The sequence below is a fragment of the Zerene cesonia genome, chromosome 3 (assembly GCF_012273895.1).
Source record: "Zerene cesonia ecotype Mississippi chromosome 3, Zerene_cesonia_1.1, whole genome shotgun sequence".
NCBI classification, from domain to species: domain Eukaryota; kingdom Metazoa; phylum Arthropoda; class Insecta; order Lepidoptera; family Pieridae; genus Zerene; species Zerene cesonia.
In genome coordinates this window covers 4,754,252-4,780,029 of record NC_052104.1, presented here as the reverse complement: position 1 = coordinate 4,780,029, position 25,778 = coordinate 4,754,252, and the positions used below count along the sequence as shown (strand labels likewise).

The 25,778-nt window shown below is 32.0% G+C and overlaps 1 protein-coding gene and 2 long non-coding RNA genes across 3 annotated transcripts in view; 2 read left to right on the top strand and 1 right to left on the bottom strand.

Annotated features, from left to right (window-relative positions):
- The first annotated feature begins 606 nt into the window (after nt 1–606).
- On the top strand, nt 607–14,251 carry LOC119835973. Its single transcript, XR_005288074.1, has 3 exons — nt 607–760; nt 1,195–1,283; nt 13,712–14,251. It is a non-coding gene; the product is annotated as an uncharacterized LOC119835973 (long non-coding RNA).
- Nucleotides 14,252–14,776: 525 nt separating this feature from the next.
- Nucleotides 14,777–25,778, top strand: part of LOC119835955 (microtubule-associated protein tau) — a 16,014-nt gene continuing 5,012 nt past the window's right edge. The window contains exons 1-7 of the mRNA XM_038361091.1: nt 14,777–14,902; nt 20,159–20,285; nt 22,359–23,784; nt 23,954–23,997; nt 24,073–24,232; nt 24,308–24,516; nt 24,602–24,787. Of these exons, the coding sequence (XP_038217019.1) occupies nt 20,253–20,285; nt 22,359–23,784; nt 23,954–23,997; nt 24,073–24,232; nt 24,308–24,516; nt 24,602–24,787 (2,058 nt within the window). The 5' untranslated portion in view covers nt 14,777–14,902; nt 20,159–20,252. The remainder of the gene's footprint in view (nt 14,903–20,158; nt 20,286–22,358; nt 23,785–23,953; nt 23,998–24,072; nt 24,233–24,307; nt 24,517–24,601; nt 24,788–25,778) is intronic.
- On the bottom strand, nt 17,328–18,440 carry LOC119835966. Its single transcript, XR_005288073.1, has 2 exons — nt 18,279–18,440; nt 17,328–18,002 (listed from the first exon to the last, which is right to left on the bottom strand). It is a non-coding gene; the product is annotated as an uncharacterized LOC119835966 (long non-coding RNA).

Here is a 25,778-nt window from a genome sequence, read left to right as displayed (position 1 = left end):
ATAGGTTGAAGAAAATGGCGGGGAAAATGTTTTGGCGGCATCAATAACCACTTCGCCACGAGTCGGCTAAGATCGTCATAGTCCGTAGCTAGGCGTCTGAAGCTGTGAGAAAATATTGCTAGATAAAAAAGAAAGTCCCAAGCCATGCACAATTAAAAACTTATGAGAAATAAATATAATAATAATTCGTAAATATGTTTATCCCTTAATAAGACAGGTAAATATTTACGAATAAAAACATATTTCATGAATAAAAAGAAAGAAAATGATATTAGTAGGAATCCTATTTACATATCTATTATGAACTAGGAAAAATGGACACATCATGAATATTATACGTAACTACCTAGTACCTCTTTTTAATGCGAGAATTTTAGTATCAAATCGTACTTTTAATTTATGCTATAATTATGGATCGACATGGTTGTAGTTCTAGTAGAATAATGTGACTTAATAGATGTCTTAAAATAACACCATATTTAACTTATCAAGGAGTTATTTACCTATCAATAACAAAAAATAACTGATTTATACCAAAGTATTGAGTTGCGAATGAATGTTTTAAAATTGGTAGTTTTTGTATCTTACAACTGGCAACACTCCTTTATACCGGCTCTGTTTAGTAGAATCACCGCGCAGTATTCAAATCTCGATCGCTGGTGTTCGACTGGTAGGTCTAAAATTATTGTGTTTACGAAGTGAGTGCTTACTGATTGGTGATAAAGTGCGTGTATTTTGTCATCTACTTGTAATTCTAAAAGTAAGTATTATAAATATTATACGCACCGAATTTTTTGAACGATTTGCTCACAAAATTATGTTCGTTCACATAAGTAAACATTTATGTATCTCTAAAATATATTTACTACGCTCATATTATTATTTGTCACGCATATTTATTGGCGTCTTCCTCTCATTTGTTTACAATGTTGAAATACTTGCATATTCAATTTGCTTTGTTATGTTATTTTTCAACAATTTTCACCGGTTTACATGATAATTTAAATAGTTCACATTTATCAAAATGTAAGTAGGTACGTACCTGTTTTATCAACAAATGCTCGTTAATTAATCCAAGGTTAGTTTCGTGTAAAAATACGCAATGATAAAAAAATGTGGTTTTTTTTGCCATAAGTAGACAGTATCATTTAATATTAAACATTTTATATGTTAATTATATTGTATTTTTTCCAGGTGTTTAGTTGAAAATTATACCACCGTCATGGCTCAAGTGAACGAAACGCCGGCTATCAACAAAAAGCCGGAGGACAAACATAACGCAGGTAAATTCTAGATACTATATAAATACTGGATATAAACATAAATATAAGATTAACATTATCGAATAACGAATTATAGCGATAAGTCTTTATCGTAAGCCAAAATATGCATTAAAATATGTAAGACTGATTTCCATTGCTAAAGAAAACAAAAAATATAAATATAAAACATGTACCGGTTTATGATATGTACAAGAAACACGATTTATTACCTAGCCTATGACTAGACAGCCCATTATGATAATGTCACCTTAGCCATGTTTTTATAAAGCAAGTAATTAAACTTTGATTAGTACACGTATGTTCTAGATTTTGTTTTTGAAAGAAATACCGTGATATAGGATCACAAGTTAGATAGAAATTCAATCATGAAATACTGTTAACCCGTTTGATATTTTTTCTAGTGCGCCTGCATCGGCTTTTTATCTAGTTATTGTAAAATATTTTTTGAGAGTAAGAAGCATTTGAGCGTTTTTTTTTTTAATTTTTTTACTGAGTTTATCCAGTTTCTACACGTCATCGTTCCCGTAGACTTTTTCATATTCGCGCGATGGTGGGTGTCCCTCCTCCATACAGATTTCCATTCCACATTTCAATTTTTTGTTCATGCTTTGTTTTTGTTACAAAAACCATATGGTTTGTCTTAGGTATCAGCGATACAGATACGAAATCGCAATAGACAATTTTCTCTTAAAGTTCCTAAGAATGTAAAAAAACAACAATTTTACAATGCCAACTAGTTGATAAATATCATATATAAAAAATTAATTAATAAGGCCGATTAATAACGAAATCCAAATATTGAAAACTATAAATACTCTATGTAAGACGAGCATTTTAAGTAATAAAAAAATATTAAAATGTAAAATTGAGAATTTGAAAAAAAAAGAACCATAGAGCTGAACAAAAGAATAATCAACATTAGATACCGAAATTATTACGTTCTTATATTAATAAGTTCGGTGTTCGCTGGTTTAGTAGATGTGAAATACAAATCAATGAATTAAGTGCAATAAGTCAATATTTTGAACGAAATTTCTAGACTTCATACGTATGGTGTCATGGTATGGTGGGGTCCGGTTTTATCCCCACAAAAGTATTAATTTAGGGGAACAACCCGTATGACAACATAAAGAAAAAACTAGATTGCTAAATTGGATTGAATCCAGTTTGTCGCATATTATTATAAACAATAAGAGGAACCAAATTACCATTACCTGTCTACCTAGTATACAAAGAATTTTAATAATGACATATTATTACTTAATTTTTTACCGCAAAATTATTATTCCTTTTGAATTCGTCTTTTATCCCCGTACGGTCAATTGGTTTGGTTTTTTTTTTTTTTTTTTTATGTCATAGCGGGCAACTGAGCTTGTGGTTCACCTGATGGTAAGCGATCACCACCGCCCATGAACATTCGCAGAGGTAGTGCCTCTACGAATGTGCTGCCCGCTTTTATGGAGTAAGGGAAAAGGAAAGGATTAAAGACTGGAAAGAAGGAATGGACTGGGATGGGTGAGGAAAAGGAAACGGGCCTCCGGCTCCCCCACTCACCGTACGAAACACAATGGCATGCCACTATTTCACGCCGGTTTTCTGTGGGGGTGTGGTACTTCCCCGGTGCGAGCTGGCCCAATTCGTGCCGAAGCGTGCTCGACTACCACAATATACGTTACCTCTGGCTGGCTTCACTCAGGAGGCTGGAGTCCGAGATCCCACACGGGATTTGTTCTTTTAAATTAAAATTAACGCTTTTTATAAATTAGTACTAATCACGACAAACATTCTAAGGATTTCATCTTTTAAATTAAGGAACACTTTCATCAACACGCTCTAGCTCTTATTACGTGTTAACTGATTAATGCATCCTGTTTTTTACGCCTTTATGAGAGTGATTCTTGTCATAAGCTTCACTTTATTGTCATAACCACCAATTTTTCACCAATATATATAAAAGTCTGTTTGTTATTATTTAAGTTAAGGTATATTAAGGTACTAAGTAAGGTATATTGAACTACATAAATCAGACTTGTAGTGGCTAATTTACCCAAGTTTAAGATGGCAAAATATTTTTTTATTGGTAAGTACGTTATTGTCCAAAATATAAAATTATATTGATATCTTTTTCTACTTTGACCCAGATTGTTTGTCTTAACAGTGTGCCTATTGCAATAAAATTAATTATTTATCTAAAGCAGATCCGTATTGGCTTGGCTCAATGCATCTATCGTTTTGGATATCATAACAGTCGAACCATATGAATATAAGTAAAAAGTATATATTGAACTAATTTGCGAGCATTCTACAATAGTCCATTTTTATACAGAGGACATCCATTTCAATAAGATTTAAATCAGTTATAGCCTGAGCAGTGTTGACCGTGCAAAAGTCACTTTAAATAGATCGCCTGTAGGTGTTTGGTCTAAGAATATCTTGTCTACTTTAGTTGCCGAAAAATAATTGAAAAGTCAATATCTCTTTTAGACTCTGAAAACTTGCATGATAACATTATCACATACTCCTATTTCTGATACAATTTTCTTTAAAATTGCTATGATATGATATGGCAAATGCATAATACTTAGGGAATTACAATATTGATAAATATCCGATAAAATTTAATGCAAAGTTATGCAGGTACGTAAAGATAAGAGGACATAACATTTTTGGTACTTCAAAATCTATTTGTGAATATAGTGCATCGTGTTAATCTTTGTGATTGCCAACCTGATGACCTGATGCACTAGATATATCAGAATGTTGCAAGATCAAAACAGAAATATAAGATGAAACACATTCTTATTTTATAAAATAATGGCAATTGGGAAAGAATCTTTAGTTAACAATACGTTCAGAATTTAGATGACAATACTGTATATTGTTTAAATATGATCTCAGTAGAGGCAGAAATGAGAACATTATTCCACTTACACTGGAAATTGGCGCATTAGGTGAAATCATTAACAAAGAGTAGAAGAAGATATTATTAAAGATTTTGTACATTAATACTTATCTATAATGGTTGCAATGTCTTTATATGTATCTATCAACGAATAATTTTTAATTGCATATTTGCCGTTGATGTCATTGCAATCTCCTTAGATAATATGGATCACTTAAATTTGGAAAACCTTGCAGATTATAATTTGCCTTTTATGTGCATAGACTATGGAAGTATCAACGACACCGCTCCGCTCTCTTGACCTAAAATCTGATATGTAGTAAGAAGGCGGGGCTGAGTAAGTCCCTCATGCTTTCTCAGTTTTACGGTGTTTACATTGTGAAATTAGCTTATATTTTTTATAGTAAAATTTACTCTAACTATATTAAGCATTGATATTGTGTCTAAATGGTCCTGCTCTAATATTCATAAATGTATAATATGATAATTTTGTTTCTATACACATTGCATTAAGTGCAATTTATAAAATTCGTGGTTATTAATTAGTAATAAGTTTAAAAATGTATATAATTATCACCATCAATCCATATATTATATTCCCCTAATTTTATATGCACATGAAAACATGCCATGTGACTTGTACTATGTACAATATTTAAATTATACAACAAGATTTAGCGGGTTAGTGTCATATGCTTTATGCAAAATTTCGAAGCAGAAACTCGAGAATACTAATTGTTTTTGCATTGACCAAGACATTTTCACTTTTCATTGTATTGATATTCATTTTTGGTTGCCTCACTGCCGCATAATTACAACCATCATTAAGTGCTCGGGGGGGTTGCAAAGTGCAGTGTTATTAATTTTGTTCCACCGAGCCATATTAGGGGGAACCAACAATGTCAAAATATAACAGTAGGTTTTGTTTGTTATATATGAATATTTCCCGAAATAGATTTATTGTGGTATCATTATATTTTACTGAAAAATAAGCACTCAGATAAGTAAATAAATATTGTATAGAATTTTGCAGTTCATCTTATTAACTTTGATCCATTTATTTCCTCATTTAATTATGAACTTTACTAAAGATAAGGTGTAGTAAAGCTTAGAATGTGACGACAATTTCTAGGAATTCGCCGCGTACCTGACACAGCCTGTACCGCTTATGTTTCATGCAACCCTGGTAATTATACTATTTTAATTAAAACTATAAAATTTTAATATTTCTTTCCTTTATTCCAAGTAAGTCTAGTATGATGGTTATATCCTCAAAAGTTGTATGAATGCTGAGCTAGTTAAAAAAAAATATAGCACTTTAATTACCTAACTGATTTAAAAAAAAGGCGCGAACTGCAAATCGTTTTCGGATTTAAATTTCATAATATACATTTCTCAAAAAAGTGTTGTATTTAAAACGTGTTTGTTTTTAAAGTAATATATATTTTTTACGATAACGGCAATTTTCTTTAAAAAAACGCTCTTAGGTTCGTTGATCATATTATTCGTATTCCTTTAAATTTTAAATATAGTATTTTGTTTTCTGTTTATATGTTCTGTTTATATGATTTTTTGTCAAATATAGCAACATATATTTAATATAATGTTTACCGCACGTACATTGCACTCTAGTTAAAATAGCATTTGTATGGATATTTCCTTACAAAAGGGTTACCAGATAATATGTAATGCAGGTTCACACGCCGTTTCCCATTGTTGTTTTTACGGCGATGAAATTAAAATAAAATTGCTTATGATAGGAATGCAATAAACGTTCACATAGCAAGGTAAAAGCTTTTTATCTAGCTCTTGTAACAGTGGTAATAAATGGTTAAGAAAAACATATTGGTAGCTCTACTATACTCAATCTATTTAGCATAAGGAAAACATTTTCATTTCTTTTGTAACTCTTACACATTATTTTTAGTAAGGTTCAAAAATTACAAATTTAAGGAAAAGCATTTGACATCATGCTACCGTGGGTGGTCGATGCTTGCCTAACTTTCAAGATCCAACTGTAAACATCGTGGCGTAGATTGGAACGATCTCAGATTAAATGCTATCAATTCTGGTGTTTAAGGCGAAAGCTTCTAGAATCTATATTAACATGTTCTACATTCTGTTGGCGTTAAACACAATTAAAGCGAATTAAAGTCACTTACTCTTATTAAGATTGATAGTAAATGGTGTCTTTGCCCTCCGGATTGTACGTGACATCGTTTCTTTCATTGTTTCACTTTGTGCTGGCTTGGTTAATTGAATACACCCATTCTTATTGGAAAACTCTGAATGTCGGTTTGCTTAACAATCCACTTACGTAATATTATGTTAGGTTATTCACCCCTCATTGATGTATAAAATACATATTTGTGCCCAAGCTTAGGATTTCATCATATTAGCTGCAATCACAAAATTAGCAACCATAAGGTTGCATACTTGATTCTATAGGCGTACGAGGTATTCCTCTGGGTAAAAGAAATTGGAAGTAGATAAAAGTGCAACTGTTGCACTTTCAATATTTATTACTAGATGTGAAAGTAAACACATATAGTTAAGACTTGTTTAAATCTCGTTGTAAAGCTATTACCTAATTTGTAGATACCACTAAGTAAAGCTTAAGCAACCGGGAATGTGTGGACGTGAGATAAATATCGAGGACATATCATAAAATATATAGCCGCCTGCAAAGTGTGTAATGTGGAATTATGTCATACTATCAGGAAAAGTATCATAGCTCCGGGATAACGCTGCTATTGAGATTGATAAACACTTATTGAGGTTAATTGGTACTACTGTACACAGTACAGGCGGTATAACACATGCATAACTAATTGATCGTTTATATTCTGATGGATTCAGGCTATAAACGTTCGATTTACTTCGATCGCTTATTCTGTACATGTACAATTTAACATTTTTTCACGTTAATGCTATAGTGTAAAAGAAAGTTTATTTTAATCCATTCAGGAAAAATAAATGCGTTTAATGAACAAAAGAATGCTCTTTGATCATTTAAATTTATTACCACTTGTGTTAATGCACTTCCGCAATAATTTCCCAGAATATAGAATAAACTACTTTTTTCTACGGTGACAAATGACATACTCGTAATAAATATTACAGCTTTTATACAATATAAGGCTTATGCTTTGGTGGAAGCGTTCCATGTACCGACTGCAAATGATTAATAATAATATTTCATACTTATTATTAATCTATAGTTCAGTAACAATATAATACGAAAGTAATATTAAGCCCTTTTTCCCGCATAAGAGTCAATGGAGATTGTAGAGCAAAAGCTCAAAATAGTAAAGTGCTAATTGCCTAATATGTGTTGTCACTACGTCATACTCGAAGTATAAAACAGTCGCTTTCTCTATCCCTGTGTCCCTATGTATACTTAAATCTTAAAAACTACGCAACAGATTTTGATGAGGTTTTTTTTTAAATAGATATAGTGATTAAAGAGGATTGTTTGTACACCTATATAATACCGTGCAAAAGATAGTTCTTGTAAACATCCAAGTTTTTATAAACCAAAACATAAATACTTGTGAAACATTATTTGGAAATATATAATTGATTAAAAAATGAGGTCATATTTCTCAGATCCCATTGGGTTGGGCTGTAGATGAGCCCGAAATATCACAATGCCTTGATTAATGATGTGTAACTTAACAATAGAATCCCATAAGATATTACGATGAAATTGGGAGGTACCAAAAGTTTCACGGATTTTATTAATTCTGTGTTTGTGTAGATCTTTTTCAAATTTTTTGCTTGGTCTTGCCAAGCTTTTTTGCTTGTATCAAATTACCGTGTTATTAATAATAATCAATGATTTTTTATCGATACTTTTTTGTGCTAAAACGAATAAAAAAGTATTAAATTACTGTATTAATGGTGTTACCACACAACTGATCATTCTTTACATTTTCTTCACATAACAAAATCTTATTAATTAAAAGAAATATTGTGTCATCTCTTGTACAAAAATACAAATGGTTAATTTTAGCTTTTCTAAAAGGATTCCAATTCCTAATCTTGTGTATCTGATAAAAGTGACTACAATCTATGGGCAAGTCAAATTTAGAAACATTACTCTCGTGATTGGTAAATTGCCGGACGAGTTCGGTGTTACCCACCTACGAATGTCATAGTTTGAAGCGGATTTTAATAGGTTAACGGGATGTACAGTCCCTGCCTGCATTCTTTCAATTTCGACCATTTTAATTCTCTAATAAACCAGATGAACTTTAAGCGATGAATAATTTTACGTTCCATAATAACAAATCTAATCTTATAGAGCAACAAGAACTAAGAATAAAATTGTATTTTATAGAAAATGTATAAGGAAAGTAGCTATTAATTTATTTTCCTTTTTCTTGTGTTTATTTTCCGATTTCATAAATATTTGTTTCACGTAGTATTTAATTGCACGGACTAGAATATTTTAAAAGTATCGAAGTATATACTCCCATGGTCGCTCTTTAAAATTCTAAAAAGAATCGAAGAAGTCATTTGTATTTAAAGTTCATGTCCAAATGTTGTAGTTACTTTAATTGTATGGCTATAAAGTTAATAGATTGAAATGGAAGACACGGAACTGATACTATTTTATTTGAATAGACTTGTAAGGAAGGAACAGTTTTTCAGTGACTATACTTGGGATTTAGGTTTTTTTAGCGTTTTGTACAAAATCTTCGCCCCCACAGCAAATTGCAAGCATTTAGTACGTATAATTGGAGTGATTAGTACAATTTAGTCGCGACATTGCGTGCGTCTCCACAATTAGCAATCGTCAATTAAATTCTGTCTTCAAAATAAAATACCATTGAAATAGATAGGGTTTCTTCGCTAATTATTATGTAAAAAGTTAAAACAAAAGCTTGAAGTAAGCAAATTATACGATTGTTTAAACGATGTTACTCACGAACTCCGTACCTAATACGTACATCCAAGGAAGTATCGCTATGATTTTGTAGATAAAACAAAGAAGAGCAATAAATATGACAGTTTGTTAAATAAACTTATTTAAATTTTTTATCATATTTCTATTTTTTTATGTCATAGAGGGCAACTGAATTGGTGGTTCGTCTGATGGTAAGCGATCACCACCGCCCATGAACATTCGCAAAGGTAGTGTCTCTGCGAATACGCTGCCCGCTTTTGTGGGGTAAGGGAAAAGGAAAGGTTTAACGACTGGAAAGAAGGAATGGACTGGAACGGGTGAGGGAAAGGAAACAGGCCTCCGGCTCCCCCACTTACCGTACGAAACGCCGATTTTCTGTGGGGGTGTGGTACTTCCCCGGTGTGAGCTGACCAAATTCATGCCGGAGCGTGCTCGACTCCCACAATAAATTATTATTATAAATGTGATTAAAAGTTAATATGAAGTCATTTTAAAAAACATGAGTACACTACTTAATGAGACTTTATGAATATTGATAGTTCGCCTATCCAATCCTTTCCTAGAGTAAATTCTAATAGGACAATATAGTTGTAAATGATTAATGATAGTAGCGCTCGCAAATGGCGTCAGAGATTTTTGTGACCGTGAAAATCGTCCACTTATGCTTCTAAATAATTACGTATAGATTGCATAATCAATATTTACGTACCTTAAATAATTAACGCGAACGGAAAAAAAATATGAATCATTCTGCGAATAGGTTCGCGTACAGCTAAAAAGTAAAAAGGTTAAGTAATGATAAACGATAACCGGTGGCTCATATTTAAACCTCAACTATTAATGTTTTATTGATTTAGAAATATGTTGATTGTTGATGATGTTTCGAAACATTACGTTATCCTAACGATGCATAATATGTAGCTATGTTTATATAACTGCTTTATGGCTTATAAGTTCATGCTAATAAGATGTCACTACCTTGTTCATCTAACTAGACCGCGTAGTATATAATGCATTAGTGATTTAGTCGTAGCAAATCAGCGGATGTCAGTAGAACAATGATTTGACCTAGCGCAATGCGCGCGCGCACGTCGTCAGCCACGTGAAGTGTTTCTCTCGATTGAATCGTAACTCGTAACCAAATATGCTCCTATTATTATAGCATTGTATTGAGAATCATTGTGATTATTATTGTTCTGTATTTATCATTTAAATAAGAGACCATTAACGTTTGGTGTAGTTTGCAATTTGCATATATTCTTAATTGATTATTATATCTGTGTATGAACTAGGTATGGTAAATTTACATACATACATACATACATACATCATTAGCCCATATATGTTCCCACTGCTGGGACTCAGGCCTCCTATGAGGGTTATTGTTATAGGTATGGTAAATTTGTCCATAACAAATATATAAGAGTTTTTAGCAACATGTCGAATGTTCAAACATATGTATCTTAATTTATTATAAAGACAGGGTGATATCCATTTTCCCGAGACTTGAAATAAAATACAACAACTGTATATTAAAAACGCGCTAAATTTATTTGTGACAGTCCTCGATATTAAATTTAGCACTTTAATCTAATGTCAAGTAAAACATCCTTAATATTAATAAAACAATATAAAACTTGTTTAGAAATTTGAAATACAACAATATATTGTGGATAATTTCAAACAACTCTATATTCCTGCCGTAACGCTTCATGTCAGCCATCAAGCTATCCTCACATTGACATTGTGAGAGACGCGTGAGTTTGCATAAAAATATCTATAACGATCATCACACTCGCCTCATGTTTTCCTTGGTAGGCATAAAAGATGTAAGATAATTAGTGAGTACACTACAAAGTTACATCATCGTTTAAATCAATTGATGATTCAATTCGTTCTCGTATGATTATAATAACAGCAATTAAAAGTAAAATCTTGTCAACGGCATGATTCGGTGAAGACGTTATAAATTAACCAATTAGTCCTATGAAATTAATGTTAAGATTTTATCTCAAATGCATGCAAGACATGACAAATTTAGCACACTTGTCGGCAAACACATTTAATGGAATATCTGATAAGATTTGTTATCAACACACAACAGACAAAGCGGTTACTTTGTTTTAGTTGTATATATGTAATATAGTTGACCTATGACTACAAGTCAATAAGAACGTTTAGGTAATTTTAGTGCTGATGTCACATAACATGACGCAACGAGAAGGTCAGTTTGAAAGGTTTTGCATTATTTTTGCAACTTAAAATTCAAGGATTGTATTGGATACATACATACTATACAAATTCAAATTTCCACAGATGCCTGAGATTATTCTAGTTACTACTTCAATATGAGCTTTTCTCTGTACACAGATTTTGAAGAGTATAATTTTTTTTTTCAGACCAATTATCTACACCACAGATAACATAATACTATACTGGTATTCGAATATTTGTAACGTTTTCACATAAAAGTGCTGGACCGATTTCAAATTTTTTCACCACTGGAAAGCTGCAACTTCACTGAGAGACAGACTATACAATAACACGTGTGAAACCGAGGCGTACAGCTAGTATGTAATAATAATCGTCATAGACACTAATAATAATATTGAATGGTATTTACAAACACAGATTATATAAAATATTTTGCGGTTATGTTCTACTAACCGGCATCAATACTGTGGTCAGAATGATTATAATGGGTATTTGCAGTAGCTGCACTATCAGTGGTTGTTTCATAAATTCTAAATAGGTGTCCTTCAACGATTAGAAGGAACTACATTACATATGGAATTATATTTTAACTAAGCTTAAAAGTAATCATCGAAAATCCTTGGCCATCAATATCACTTCTCGTCAATAAAAGTATGAATCAAGTTATATAACCCTTTTCTTTAGAAGATTTAAGTACGGAAAGTCTGTTAGTAGTGTTTGCAATAGCATAGGGGGGTTTCCAAAGGACCCTTCTCAGTTTTAACCCTTTAATATTTGAAGGGGCTGCACCGACCATCATCCTTTGATCAGCAGAATGTATTGTGCGCTGAATTACGTGTTGAAGACAAAATAAATTATTTGTTTCTTGGTGTTATTACACAGCACTTTTCGGACAAGCACTGCACTGCACTGCATATTGTTATTTAATTTTGTATTTTAATACATTTTTTAATTATAATTCACTATATTGAAAAATATAGCGTTATATGGACAGTTAATTTTTAGTTTCTACCGTTGCAGGTTTTATAATGTACGCCATCTATCGGATTAGTTTGAAATTACCTCATACCTTACGTATAGTATTGCCTGAAAGTTTTAGACGAGAGCGCCATCTCTGAAATGTTATTTGTATAGATGGCGCTTATTGTAAAAATTCTACCGTTTTCACTGTAGATGGCGTATGTAACAAAATTATTATAACTGTAATTCTTTGATTCTACTCCCTTATAGAACATTTTACACAAATCATAAACATATACATATAGTGAATACTGATAGACTAACTAATGGGTCAACATACAGACAGGGACTTATTCCCTTATCCTCTCGAGAATAATTATCCACGTTCATTAATACAAACTCCTAATTGTTTTGCACCAAAAAATGAGAATACTAATATGTATACCTACGAAAAGGTCAAATGAAGCAAGGAGGAAAACAACAAAACAATTAATTTGCTAAATCTGCATTTCCCCAAATAAATGCATTCACTAACCCAATGCCCCACTTATCTGGATTTTCATGCGTATTTTCGACTGGAGTGTCATAAACATGACTGTTTATTTTTCTTTTAAAAAAATGGAAGAATAAACGCTGTGAATATGGTATTGATTCGCCGATAAAGACGATCGACAAGGTATCGCGCATTTTAAGGCAAGCGCCTGCGAAGCTGCACGCACGCCAAATTCTAATGGAAAATGGCACGCAATGGACTCTTCCTGCTTTGAACGGATCGTAACCTTCAAGGACAGTTGCGTATCCATAACATTTATCACGCAAACTTTGGGAATGTAATTTGTGCAAATTTGTCAACATAACTAGGGATGGCCCTTTTTGGATTATGAATTATACGTTATAATTTTCATATTTAAAAATCTCTAGCCAAAATTTTCTTTAAGAAGCAGACTATTTAAAAATAATTTATTATGCTATTAGGACTTATTAAGACAATTGTTCACAATAAAAAAAAGTCATTTCTACATAAAAGGTCACCGACGTTGGTGACGTATTAGTTTTAGTATAGGTATCTACATTCCAAATTCAAAAATGGGTCAAAATGATAACAGTTTCCATTCAAACAAAAAAGAATCGCATTAAACACAGAAGATGAGTTTTTCGAGTCTTGTTTTTTTTATTTCAAATAGTGAGTGATAGTCATATCTATTGTAATTTTTTGGACCATGGAATAAGTATATATTTTGATATAAAAAGTTAAATCATAAATGTTTCACTACCAAAATTCCAAACTTGAAAATTAATTCGCTTAAAATATTATATAAAATTATAGATACATATCTTGAATAGAATAATTGTTCATAAGAACATGTCTGCGTAACAATAATATAATCAACGAATGGAGTATTAAGTAATTTTAAATTAACAATGTTTATTTTGTTTCAGGTAGTTGGAGAAATTTTCTGAAATTATTTTGATGAATTTTATGTAAGTGATACGTTTATTTAAATAAAGCTTGGGTCATCTCAAATTTAAAATGTTATTTGTTAGAATAAGTTACTCTTAAATTGTCACATTGATTATTGAAAACGTGTTATTCCAATGTACAAGGTACCTAGATATATATGTATTATGTTTACACAAATGTAATAATGTGAGTATAACATTTGCTGAAACCGTGATTACTGTTTGTGTTAACTCTATAAATGCTGTTGTTTTCTATTGTTTTGGTTCAAAAAGTGTAAGGTTGTACGGTTGTACGTTTTGTGAACTGAATACGTTTCACCATTAGCTAGAATCGTAGATCTTCACAGGGATTCTCCTAATTCAAGTGCGCGCGCAGCCTTTTCAGGGCGCAGGACGCACCCTACCTTAGAGTTATAAAACTTTAGACATTCACATTTTACTTGAAACATACTTTTTATACACAAATATTCCTAATTTCGCTTTTTGAACAAAGGAACTTGACATCAGTGATGTTAAGTTTAAGTTCTACGCTTAAGCTTACATTTTTCTCGTGTATATTCTTCTTTCCATTTTCTTTTGCTACAAGAATAGAGCCTAAATTATTAAAAAGATGTAACTATAGGAAATTTACTGTATTATTACGCTTAAATTCAGTACATAATGTATTTAATAATTTAGAACATAGTACCTACATGAAATTGGAATAAATTATAAATAATTGTTAATAGTTATTTGTTTTAATATGGAATGGGTTATAATTTTAATCTGCTTGTTATATATACATTTCTAAGAAAGTTTTTATAATTTTTACACAGCTCATTGTTGAATTTTCATATTGTCTCTTTCTTGGTAAAATAATTAATACAGAAACACTATTACTATACATATACCTATTATTTTAATACAAATAACTATATTAAAAGCACGTTATTTGTGATTGTTTTATGATGTTTTGAATAAAGAGGGTTAGTATTGAAGAATATTTCTATTACTGCCGCATCTATCAGATTCAACGCTCTTTACATACTTCAGTCGCCGATAGAGGCCGTAACATATCACAGCACACCAGGTCTTGCCGGCTTCTATGACGGTGGATGTTCTCTTACTCAATTTCTCTTATAAAAATAGCAAGTCTTTGATATAACAGTGTTAGTCTTTTGCGGCATCTCGGTAAGTTATTTGATATCACTAGAATATTACACCTACAGCACGGCCTTTGCTTCTCAATGGAATATTCTAGCGCTCACGTTCAATACAACGCAATGTATAAACAGTGTAATTAGATACTAAACGATCATTCCGTCATCAATTGTATCCAATTCTACTATTTCAGAGTGATACGTTATATTAAAGTCGAGGATTGTAGAGTGTAGTTTTCATATTTAATTCCTCATTTACAATGGCAGCACAAAAATCAATAGACTCTTAAAAGTATAGACATCATTCAATACAATGAATCAGTAATAAATAGAATTTAATAAGATTTGAATTTTTATAGTATCGACCGGTCTACGACCGAATACGCATGGAGAAATGGGATTGCGTAAAATGCAATTACCTTATATTATCATTTAACAGAACAATTTGATTCATTATTAGATTAGAATGTGAACTTATTATTATTATTATTAATTCTTATGTACAATTACGTGACATGTATCGCGTCCAAAATGTACAGCGGACACAAACCGGCCATCGAATAAATATTCTGTTTTACGTGATAAGACGTTTATAGCGTTGTCACTAGAAATACAGATAGCACAAGTGGGTATTCCACTTACTTCCTATTGTTTTCCACGTAATTGCTTTTATTACGTACCTACAGAATTGTTTATCAATAATTCGATATTTTTTGTGACGTCAATTTATAATTACGAAATATGTCTCTACATGATCTACTAAATAAATTATGTGACAAAGAAGCATGTTTTACATATTTTGTAACGAATATTACTTGTAAATTATTAATTTCTAAGAAGCTAATTTGATAGTGAGTCATCAAATTGTTGATTAATAGATAGATAGAGTCGCAAAACTTTCATAAATATGCGAATCAAGTTTTCATTTATATTAGGTACCTAATTATTGAGGTCTTTGTGTAATACAGGAAAATAAATAAATTAATATGGAATAAGTTGAGAAAAACTAATATTTTTATTTTATTCAACAATCCATGGCAGACTTATAAAAAAAATAATATAAAGCAGTAATAAATAGTAAGAAACATCATAATTTATGGGAATAAAAAACCTCTATGTAATTACTAATAAAATAAATTATAGACATATTTTATGAATGCAAAAGGTTTTTCTAATCATAAACATTAAATTTCGCTCTTTGACTCTAGCATGATTCACAAAACGAGGCGTACAGGTTTTTTGTTTTAAGCGATGTCTCATTTCTTGGCGATGACCTTTTTTGGTAACTTCATAACAACAATAAACTTTCTAACAAAGGCTATCATCTATTTTCTACGTATTATTTTGTTTAATAATTGAATATAAATTAATTCTCAAAAGTAAAGCATAATTATAGTAATTAGTAATACCCACTTGTGTACACAAGTAGTTAGCTAATACACGAAGTATGAATTAATTCGTCACATTGTGGGGTGAGGGTTGGTAATAGAAAAGAATACGTAATCACATTTCAAAGCAGGTAATAGTTTGTATGGGTGGCGTGAACTATAAATATAAATAAAATAAAAACTTTATTGATTCAGACGAGTATATGTCCTCATTGGTTGATTTTCAGAGGTAAAATTAAATAAAGATCGTGTTACCTGGGTCAGCTAAATCCCTTTGGAGGCAAAATCTAGGTATCATGGAAGTTGTCAGGATTCGTAATGCAAAGGGGTTGTGATTCAAGTATCAATTTCAACATAATCGGTGCTACGGTGTAATGTTTGCTAAAATCATAATTGTTGAATAGCCTATCTGTACTATTTACTAATTATAAAGATGTAAAGTTTCTGAATTGTCGAGTCTGTGACGTTCGATTAGGTATTTTTTATTACCAATAGAAAAACACGATATCAGTGTAATCATAGGCTATATTTTATGTTGTTTTTAGTCCGGCCCAACCCGGGTGGAGCCGGTAAGAGCAGTTATTAGTCAGTATTAAAATATGTTTTAAAATTGAAGTATTAAAAATGTTTATTTTCAGAAACAAAATACATAAGTTCAAAAATAAATATCACAATTCATACAAATTTTAACTTCTTAAGCATGTCATTTTGACGTAAAAATAGTGGCCTTGGTTCTTATCTAATATAGTACAGACTACAGGCAGTATCGACTATCGAATCGATACGCTGTGTACATATGTTTGTTATTAATGATTATAGTAGACACCACAAAAGGTATCAATTGTAGATTGTAATAAGGATGTATCTTGTAAAAATATATGAATTAAATATCAATGTTTTTCAAATAATTATTCCATCATACAACTCACTTTCTGTTAAATAATTAATTTTAACCTAATTTCAATTAATGACAACGGACTGTCAATATTTATGGTGAAGATAGGAAGCGTATTTTGTTAACAAATTTGCGGTAAACATGGTAATAAATAATAAATAACAAGACACATGTGTTATATTTAATATATTCAGAGATTCCTTTATTTATATTATTGCTTTAATTTTCATAATATACAACTATCTTACTTACTAAACCCAAAACAGAATACGATATGAAAATTTATTTACAATACTATGTCTTTCTACTTCACTAAATTTGAACACTAGATAGGCATATAGCTTATATTTAAATACAAACAAAGGGGTTTTTCAGTTGCATGAAACGTTAAACTCTCCATTCAACTCGCATAACAAAACGTGGGCAACGAAAACAATCATAATTCCCCATTATATTCTATCCACCATTTCACTGTTTGGCAAAGCTTCTTTGATACGTCTTACGTTTACGTGTACACATTTATTAACGTAATGATATATTTTTATTTGACTCATTTAAATATTCGCTCTTCTGTATGGCAGCGTGCCATTATGCCATTAACTTCAACCATCATAAAAATAATTTTGCACGTTTTTATCCAATTCTATGAGGGAAAAAGTTGCTTGGTTTCTCAGTCCGCGGTGGTGGTGTGTTCGGGATATTGTCCTGGACTCGTAATAACCATGGGTTGTCTATCCTTTGTGGCGGAGTCCCTTCTTTACCCTCATTACTGCCGGAAGGTGTAAGGTGAAGTAGCGGCAGCTTTGCTTTCGGGCTTGGCGGTTTTTCCGAATTAGGATGCATTTCGTCTGTAACAATTAAATAATATGCTATCAAATGGCAATGAAATAAGAACAAAGAGTTAATGCATTTTCTAGGTTATTAAAATTAACAAATGCATATTTTTAAATAAATTATAGAATAATCATAAAATCAAGGCTAAAGCAAAAATGTAGAGCGTATACAAGTATAATTTATATCTTCACATTTTTACTAATACATAAAATAAAAGAACTTTATAATTTTTATAAACGCCAAGATTATTCGATGAAAGAAAAATCTTTATTCAAAAACGTGTAACTCACTTTGTTCCTGGTGATTTAGCCTAATGTTTTCCAAACGCGAGTTAATAACTTCGACACCGTTTATAAACATTTGAACTCACTAACACTTCACTGTACGGATGCTCGATATAAAATGCGCGATGTTGAGTTAAGATCGAAGTTTTATATTGTTACTGAGTCACATTTGGCAAGAAGCACGGAAAACAACGTCACTGCAGTACACTGACGCGAGATTGTATGACGCTTGTATAATTTTCTCTTTCAGCTACGTAGTGTACATTTATCGGGCCGGTCACTCAATTATCATGAGTGATAAGGCACCAATATCTATTTACAGTACTGTTAATTTAATTATATTAAAACCGTACTTATAAACATGTATCATAGGCTAAATTTATAAATAAAACAATCATATCGCTGATTCTTATCGATACAAAAAGTGGAGCATGACTTATTTAACGATAAGTAAAATTTATGTGTTATTAGTTAATAGTTTCTTTAATAAAATTTGAGATATCAAAACAAAACCATGTTATCTACGTTTACAGCGTTTGCTTTCGCCACTTACCTAATTTTTAAACAGTCATTATTGATTTAATGATGCTAAATTATCAGATAAAACTTGACTAAACAGACATGATCCATGAAAATCTGGTATAATCCTTATTCTTCCTTTTGTTAGTCATTATAAAACGCATAAACGTTGAGTATTTTCGAGAGATTACTGCTTAAAATTCCTTACACATCTATGAATAAGCTTATCATGAAGGAAAATACTTAAATATATCTAATGATTAAAAATGTACTTGGTACACAGTAAACGTATCATTTCATTTTCCATAAATTCTTTGTTCCTGGTAGCAGGTATTTACTTCACAGTTTTATCGATGTAAAGTTTTGATTGATTATAGTTATACAAAGTCCATGATGAAATTCTTTCGCACTATCTGACAAACTATAAAGTATGTCAACTTATAAAAAGAGCTTAAGATAACGGTGTATTTTGAATTTCCTTGAAGAATTTTCCAACTAATTGAACCGTAATTCGCGGACAAGGTTAAATAAGTTTCCTTGAATAGTAATTGTGGTGACTGTTACATTTTGGTCCCATAAGGGAGTGTCCAGAAAGGCGAGTCATTACGATGTAGACCAAATTCTTAGTTAAACATTTAGTTCTTTACTTACATCATTATATAGAATAGAATTTAGTCTTGGATGTAATATAAAAACTTTATAATTAATCATTTATTATTGATTGAAAATAATTTATATTGAAAAGCATAACTGATACGGAAAGTTCTACGTATCTTTAATAAAAATCCATTCGAAGTTAGGGAATTTTATTTATTTATTTCAAGTTACATTTCAACGATACCAAAATAAACATGACTCAAACAAACGCAATCACGTCGATTGAACATAAATATGACGGTGGTTAATTTTGGATTAATTATAAGTGACGCAGAATTGAAAAATTGATACACTTGTGAAATGCTTTTCTAGAGTGGATACAAATCACTGATCGCTGATTATTATTTATAGCAAATATTTCCAATAAGTACCTACTTAGTACTATTCTGGTTTCATCATGCCATATAACTAATAAGTACTTACGTAGTGAGTCACATCAATTGAAGTGAATCTTAATGATTATCATTATCATTGATTTACCAACAGCCATTTAATTTAAACCATAATTATCATGTGTTAGTATGTATGTAAGGTTTCATAAGTAACGTAATAATCGTAGTTGTTATTTAGTTTAATCACTGTAAAGGGGTTTCACTGCAATTTTCATCAATCTACGTAGATCCGTGGTTTTATGCGTCAGCCGTGCACGAAGTTTTATTGATAGCACTGCTTGCGTGGAGTCAAAATAATAAAAAGTTATTGTTTTATAGTTTGAAGGAGATATCGCAAATAGGCGTCGAAATCATCGCGTGGATATGACATAGAGCTATTTTATCACTCCAAGATTTATTATAGCCAAGAAGTATGGATCAAACCCTGAATAACAACGTCAGTCGGGTAAGCCTTAAGGCTACACCAGCGCACAGATTGACAATCGAATGCACTTCGCACATCTATTGAAAATTACATTCGTACATGCGAATAGAAGTCAACAAACTCAAATCCACGTTGAATCAGCTTTACGTACAATGTCAACCATATATTAAGTAGAAATTTGTTTTCATCGCGTGCTAGAAAAATAAATTCTCCGTTATTTTAGGAAAAGCATTTACATTTACGTCTATTTTTTGGCGCTACATGTAAAATGACACACATTTGAAGGAAATTTTATGTGTTATGAAGTATTCGGTTTTATCACTTTAATATAAATAGATGTTTTCGTTCCACTTGCTTAGTAAAATTAGTTCAATGAATAAACATAATATAACATTGAGTATACATGTTATAATACTTTTTGAAGTAATGTTATGCGAACATAAATAATACCTACAAAAAAGTACTTTAGTCAGTTAGTTTTATACATCGTAAATAAAACTTTATGAAATGCAAAACAAATAAAAGTACCTTCTAGAACATTTGGTGATATATTTATCAAATGTAATTCTATTGATTTAGCAACAACAAACAAAAAACATATACTCTCATATCAGGTTTAAAGGCCTTAAACTCCAAGTCTGAAAGTCTGAAAATTGTTACCCTTAACAAAATCATTAAATGTTTATGAAATTAGTATATATTATCTAACCTTATCTTAAAGTAGTATAGGTACCTATTTTTTTAATTCGACCAAACAATTGCCATCCTATTTAGTAGTGATCGTATAAAAGGCATAAGAAATAACTCAACGCAATCCCCAATCACTATGTTTATTTGTGTTGCATCTGCAATCGGACTTATTTTGTGTAGTTTAATGTAAATTCAAGAGACTAAGTTGATGGACGCTGTTATATAAGGCAATATGATCACGCGATCGACATTTTTGTAACGTGTAGCCTGCTAGTACCAATAAATTTATTGATTTTCCATATACTACATACTACATATAAGTATTGCGTGGAATGAAACGTTCGTTGTTAACTAAATCAGCTCTCAGGGTGACCTAATTCTTTTGTATTAACTATTACGTTTTATACTTATGATTCTTCTTGTTACGCAAAGAAAACTCTACTATGATAAGGTTAAAAAATCGTATTACTTACTGTCTAGACATTTTAAATACAATTTTCCACTGATTAAAACAAGAATGAGGTTGATTTCTTGCTTTGTAACTATCGACTATCGGGTGAACGATTGTCGATTTGATGATTCTTTTCTTTATTTGTAAGCTGGTGACATTCGTATGGCAGTTTAAATTGAGTCTTGATCTGACAATTTGAAAGCGGTTTATTTTTTTTAACAATTATATAAATTAATTTTTCTCGGTGATCCGAGTAGGTATGTAAATTGAAGAAACTGAAAATTAAAACAAACTGCTAGTATAATTTGAGTATTTCTTGAATTCCATTTCATTAGTAGTTACGAGGTTTGCATTTTAAAATCAGCCGTGCTTTGACCTAGTAGCCGAGTTCGAGTCAATTTGTGTTCGTGCGGCTTTGCTTGGTTTACTGGTAAGGTTTGAATTTTTTTAACAAGGGTACATTTACTTAATTTATAGCCGAAAGCCTAGCCATAGGGCAATCATATTTTTAAACAAAATTATTAAAAATGGTTACTCTTTGTTCAATTATAATTTTATTCGAATTTATCCATTACTATTGCTCTATTATTGACTACAAATTTGACCATACCTTTACGTGCATATAATATTATACGCAGAAATATTGCTGTAAGCGGGTTATTGTCAAAATCTGTTTCTAGTACCGATATCGCCGCCTTACTTCACCCCTTCGCTTTTTTCTCAAGTATAAATTTTAGTTTAGATTTATTGATACAAAAATTGCAATTGAAAATGGAATGGTACGACGTCTATTTTACTCGAAAATTGTCTTTTTAAATTGAATTTCATATAGAGTTTACTTATAAATCAACGTGATATTTATTTTATTGTAAAGGTTTTAAAACTGTTAACAATTACATAATAAGTATGATATAAGATATTGAAGTATATTCATTAACCATTTGTCCTTAAAGCCTTTGGTAGAGAATCGTTCTCCGGGTGTTCAGAACGGCGGTGAGTCAACTCTACCAAATCCACCATTTGTTCGGCCACCTCTTACCAGAAACGACTCTCGTTCTGCGTTTCCTTCGCCATCGCCCCGTCCGGCTGCACCTCAGTTACAACAGAGACCCCAGTTTCAACCAGGAGGACCAGTCACAAACTCGCCACAATTGGGTCCTCGTCCTGGAACCCCTGTACCTAGAGGACCTATTTCTGGTACACCTGGACCGCAACCAATTCGTCCTCAGGCACCCTATTTGCGGCCAGGAGGTCCACAATCAATAAATCCACAACAAGGACCGAGGCCACAACAAGGACCTACGCAACCCTCACAAAGACCGCCTGTACCTAATAATTTGCAATTCGGTCCCCGCCAACCTCCTCAATTTGGAAGTGCATCTACTCCTGAAGGCGCAAGGCCAAATATCAATTCACAATTAAACGGATCATCAAAACAAAACCCAGCTCAGAATACAGGTCAACTTTCAAGACAACCATCACAAGGTTCTTTAAATAATACTGATTCTTCTCAGTCGTATCAAAGCAAACCAGTCAACCTGGATAATCAAAATAATTCCAATGAAAATCAAAATATTAATAAACCCGAAAGTAACAATGAAATATCAGGGGCAGGAAAAGCACGAAGTTATAGCATTGCTGCGGCACCAGGTGCACCAAGCCCACTCGAAATGGATGATGATAGGCGCAAATCAGTTAGTGCCGTCAGTGGCAGAATTGATGAAATAGGTGCAAGGAACCTAGGTCTTGGGCAGATTCAAGAAATACGTGGAAGTAAGGATAACGTTTTGGGTTCAAGAGAAAGTGTAAGATCAGAAGCATCCAACGAAGGTACGAAAGATATAACAGACCGACCAGAATCGCGTTTGGCAGCATCTAAGATGACAGAGTCATTTATGGGATCACTTTCTAATTTGTCGAACAAAAAGAAAACAGATGATGATGACGACGTGGTTTTACAAAACAACTTAGGTGTGGGCAAAATGGAATCCATACAGAATAAGACAAATTTATCAGATCGTTCACCTTCACTGACACGTAGCGACGACTCTCCAGAGCCGAAAAATATTTCACAGAATTCTGTTCTATCTAACAAATCCCAAAGTGTAACACCTGAACCACAAAGACCAAAGACACCAAAAATTGAAATAAAGCAAGATACAAATATGGAGACTAAAAAAAGTGCTAGCCCTGCAACACCGAATAGGCCAGTTTCGAAATCTCCGTTATTGGAATCAAAGTCACCTTTACCCGATTCTAAATCGCCAACACAATTAAAGAAAAAACCCGGAGAGCTTAATACAGCTGGACAAGCACCAGTGGATTCAAAAAGGTCTACTCCTCGGAAAATTGTTTCTGCACCTAAATCAAGACCGAAAGGTAATTAAGAATTAGGTTAAACGTAAGGCTTCCGTTCCTATACATACATAACAATAACTTGAGATGACTCAACGCTGACTGTATATTTATTAAAATACTACACATATATCTTTATGCTACTTAACTTTACTTATTACTTCTATTAAACTACACATGCATCTCATTTTAGATGGTGATAATGACAGCGGAGTAGACGAATCTACTCAAGGGAATGTAAGTTTTTTTCAAATCATCCTAAATGATTTTCTTATAAAAAATACGTTATGTATGTATTTATTATCTTCACAGGACCTCAATGGATCTCCTGGCTCACCCAACAAAACATTGCCCAGTAAATTACCTACCAAAGAGAAGTCAAGCAGCAGTCTAAAACCAAGTCTTTCAAGATCTTCGAGCAAGAGTGCCACTGCAAAAACGCCCGAAAATCCCCCACCATCGGAAAAGAAAAGTAAGTTAATCTTTATTTATTTTCGAAATAGACGAATTTTGAAACCAGATCATTTTAAAATTTATCTTTTTATAGAAGTTCCAATGAATAAGATTCAAGTTGGCAATGCACCATCACCTAACATCAAGACAGTTAAATCAAAGATTGGATCTTTGGAAAATACAACATACAAACCAGGGGGTGGAAAAGTAAAAATTGAAAACCGAAAACTTGATTTCAACAACGTAACTCCTAAGATTGCTGCCAAAAATGATGCTTACACTCCGAGTGGCGGATCTAAGAAGGTATTAAATGCCGATGACAATCTACTTCTAACATTTTAATGGCGTTAATCGTTACTTGTTTTATACATATTTTTTACACTTATAGATTACTACGACGAAATTGGAGTGGAACGCCAAATCCAAAATAGGATCTCTACAGAATACGTCATATAAACCAGGCGGAGGTGATAAGAAGATCGAGACGGTAAAGTTAGATTTCAAGGAAAAAGCGAAACCCAAGGTGGCTTCAACGGTGAATATTACACACAAACCAGGCGGTGGTGCTGTTAAGGTAAACAGATTTGTTCAAATGTTTATAAAAACTTGTTGAAAGTTGTATTTCACGAAATTTATATTTTTATTATAATAATCAAAGTGTTCAAAGAAAAAATCTTCGAATTGTAAGTACTAGACAAACTCAAGCAATGATGCACTGTAGGTAAATTTTAATTATTATATGTTGCAAAGTGGTTGGTAAATACATTTGCAAAAATACACACAAATTATGACGCTTATTCTTATTGGCAGTCTTGTAACATTTTATTTAAATTTATCTTTCCTTAGAGATCTATTACAAAACCTGGAACAACAGACGTAAGTTCAACGAATTTTTTAATTGATATTGTCAGCTTTTGTTGTGCACCTCTGTTCTTAGCGCAATTGGCAATCAGAGAAGTCCTAATCTGGTGAAAAATCAACTGCAATGAGCGATCTACTGGATCCATACGCAAACAAAAATTATCATTTCAATTAGTCGGGTATTGTTTCTAGTTCATTAAATGGGAGTTACCGAGATGGAGGGCGTCGAATAGACGGTCTCATTGCTTTTTGTACGGTATCAGGTCAGTTTGGATGCTAGTAATAAAAACTATAGGACATTGGTAGTGGAAGATGCGATGTCGCTAGGACTCTGTTGAGGCTGTTTCCCACGCTGAATTGTTATGCGATGAGAATCAATAATAGTGTGAATGGGAATGTTCGATCCAAATACATCATAAAATATTTATGTACTCTATTTCAGCACATTACACTATTTATTGATCGGTATATAATTATTTATATTATAATATTCATCCAAATAATTGCATACAATGGATAATTATACAAAGACCGTCATACGCACGCAAGAATTGTTTTTAAAATTAACTTGTTATATATAATTATTTTTACCATATGCCAAATCGATACCAACATATAAACAGTCACAATTTTATGATTGCTTATTATACATCCTATTACAATATCATATAGAAACATACCAATGCAAGGCATACAAATTTAAA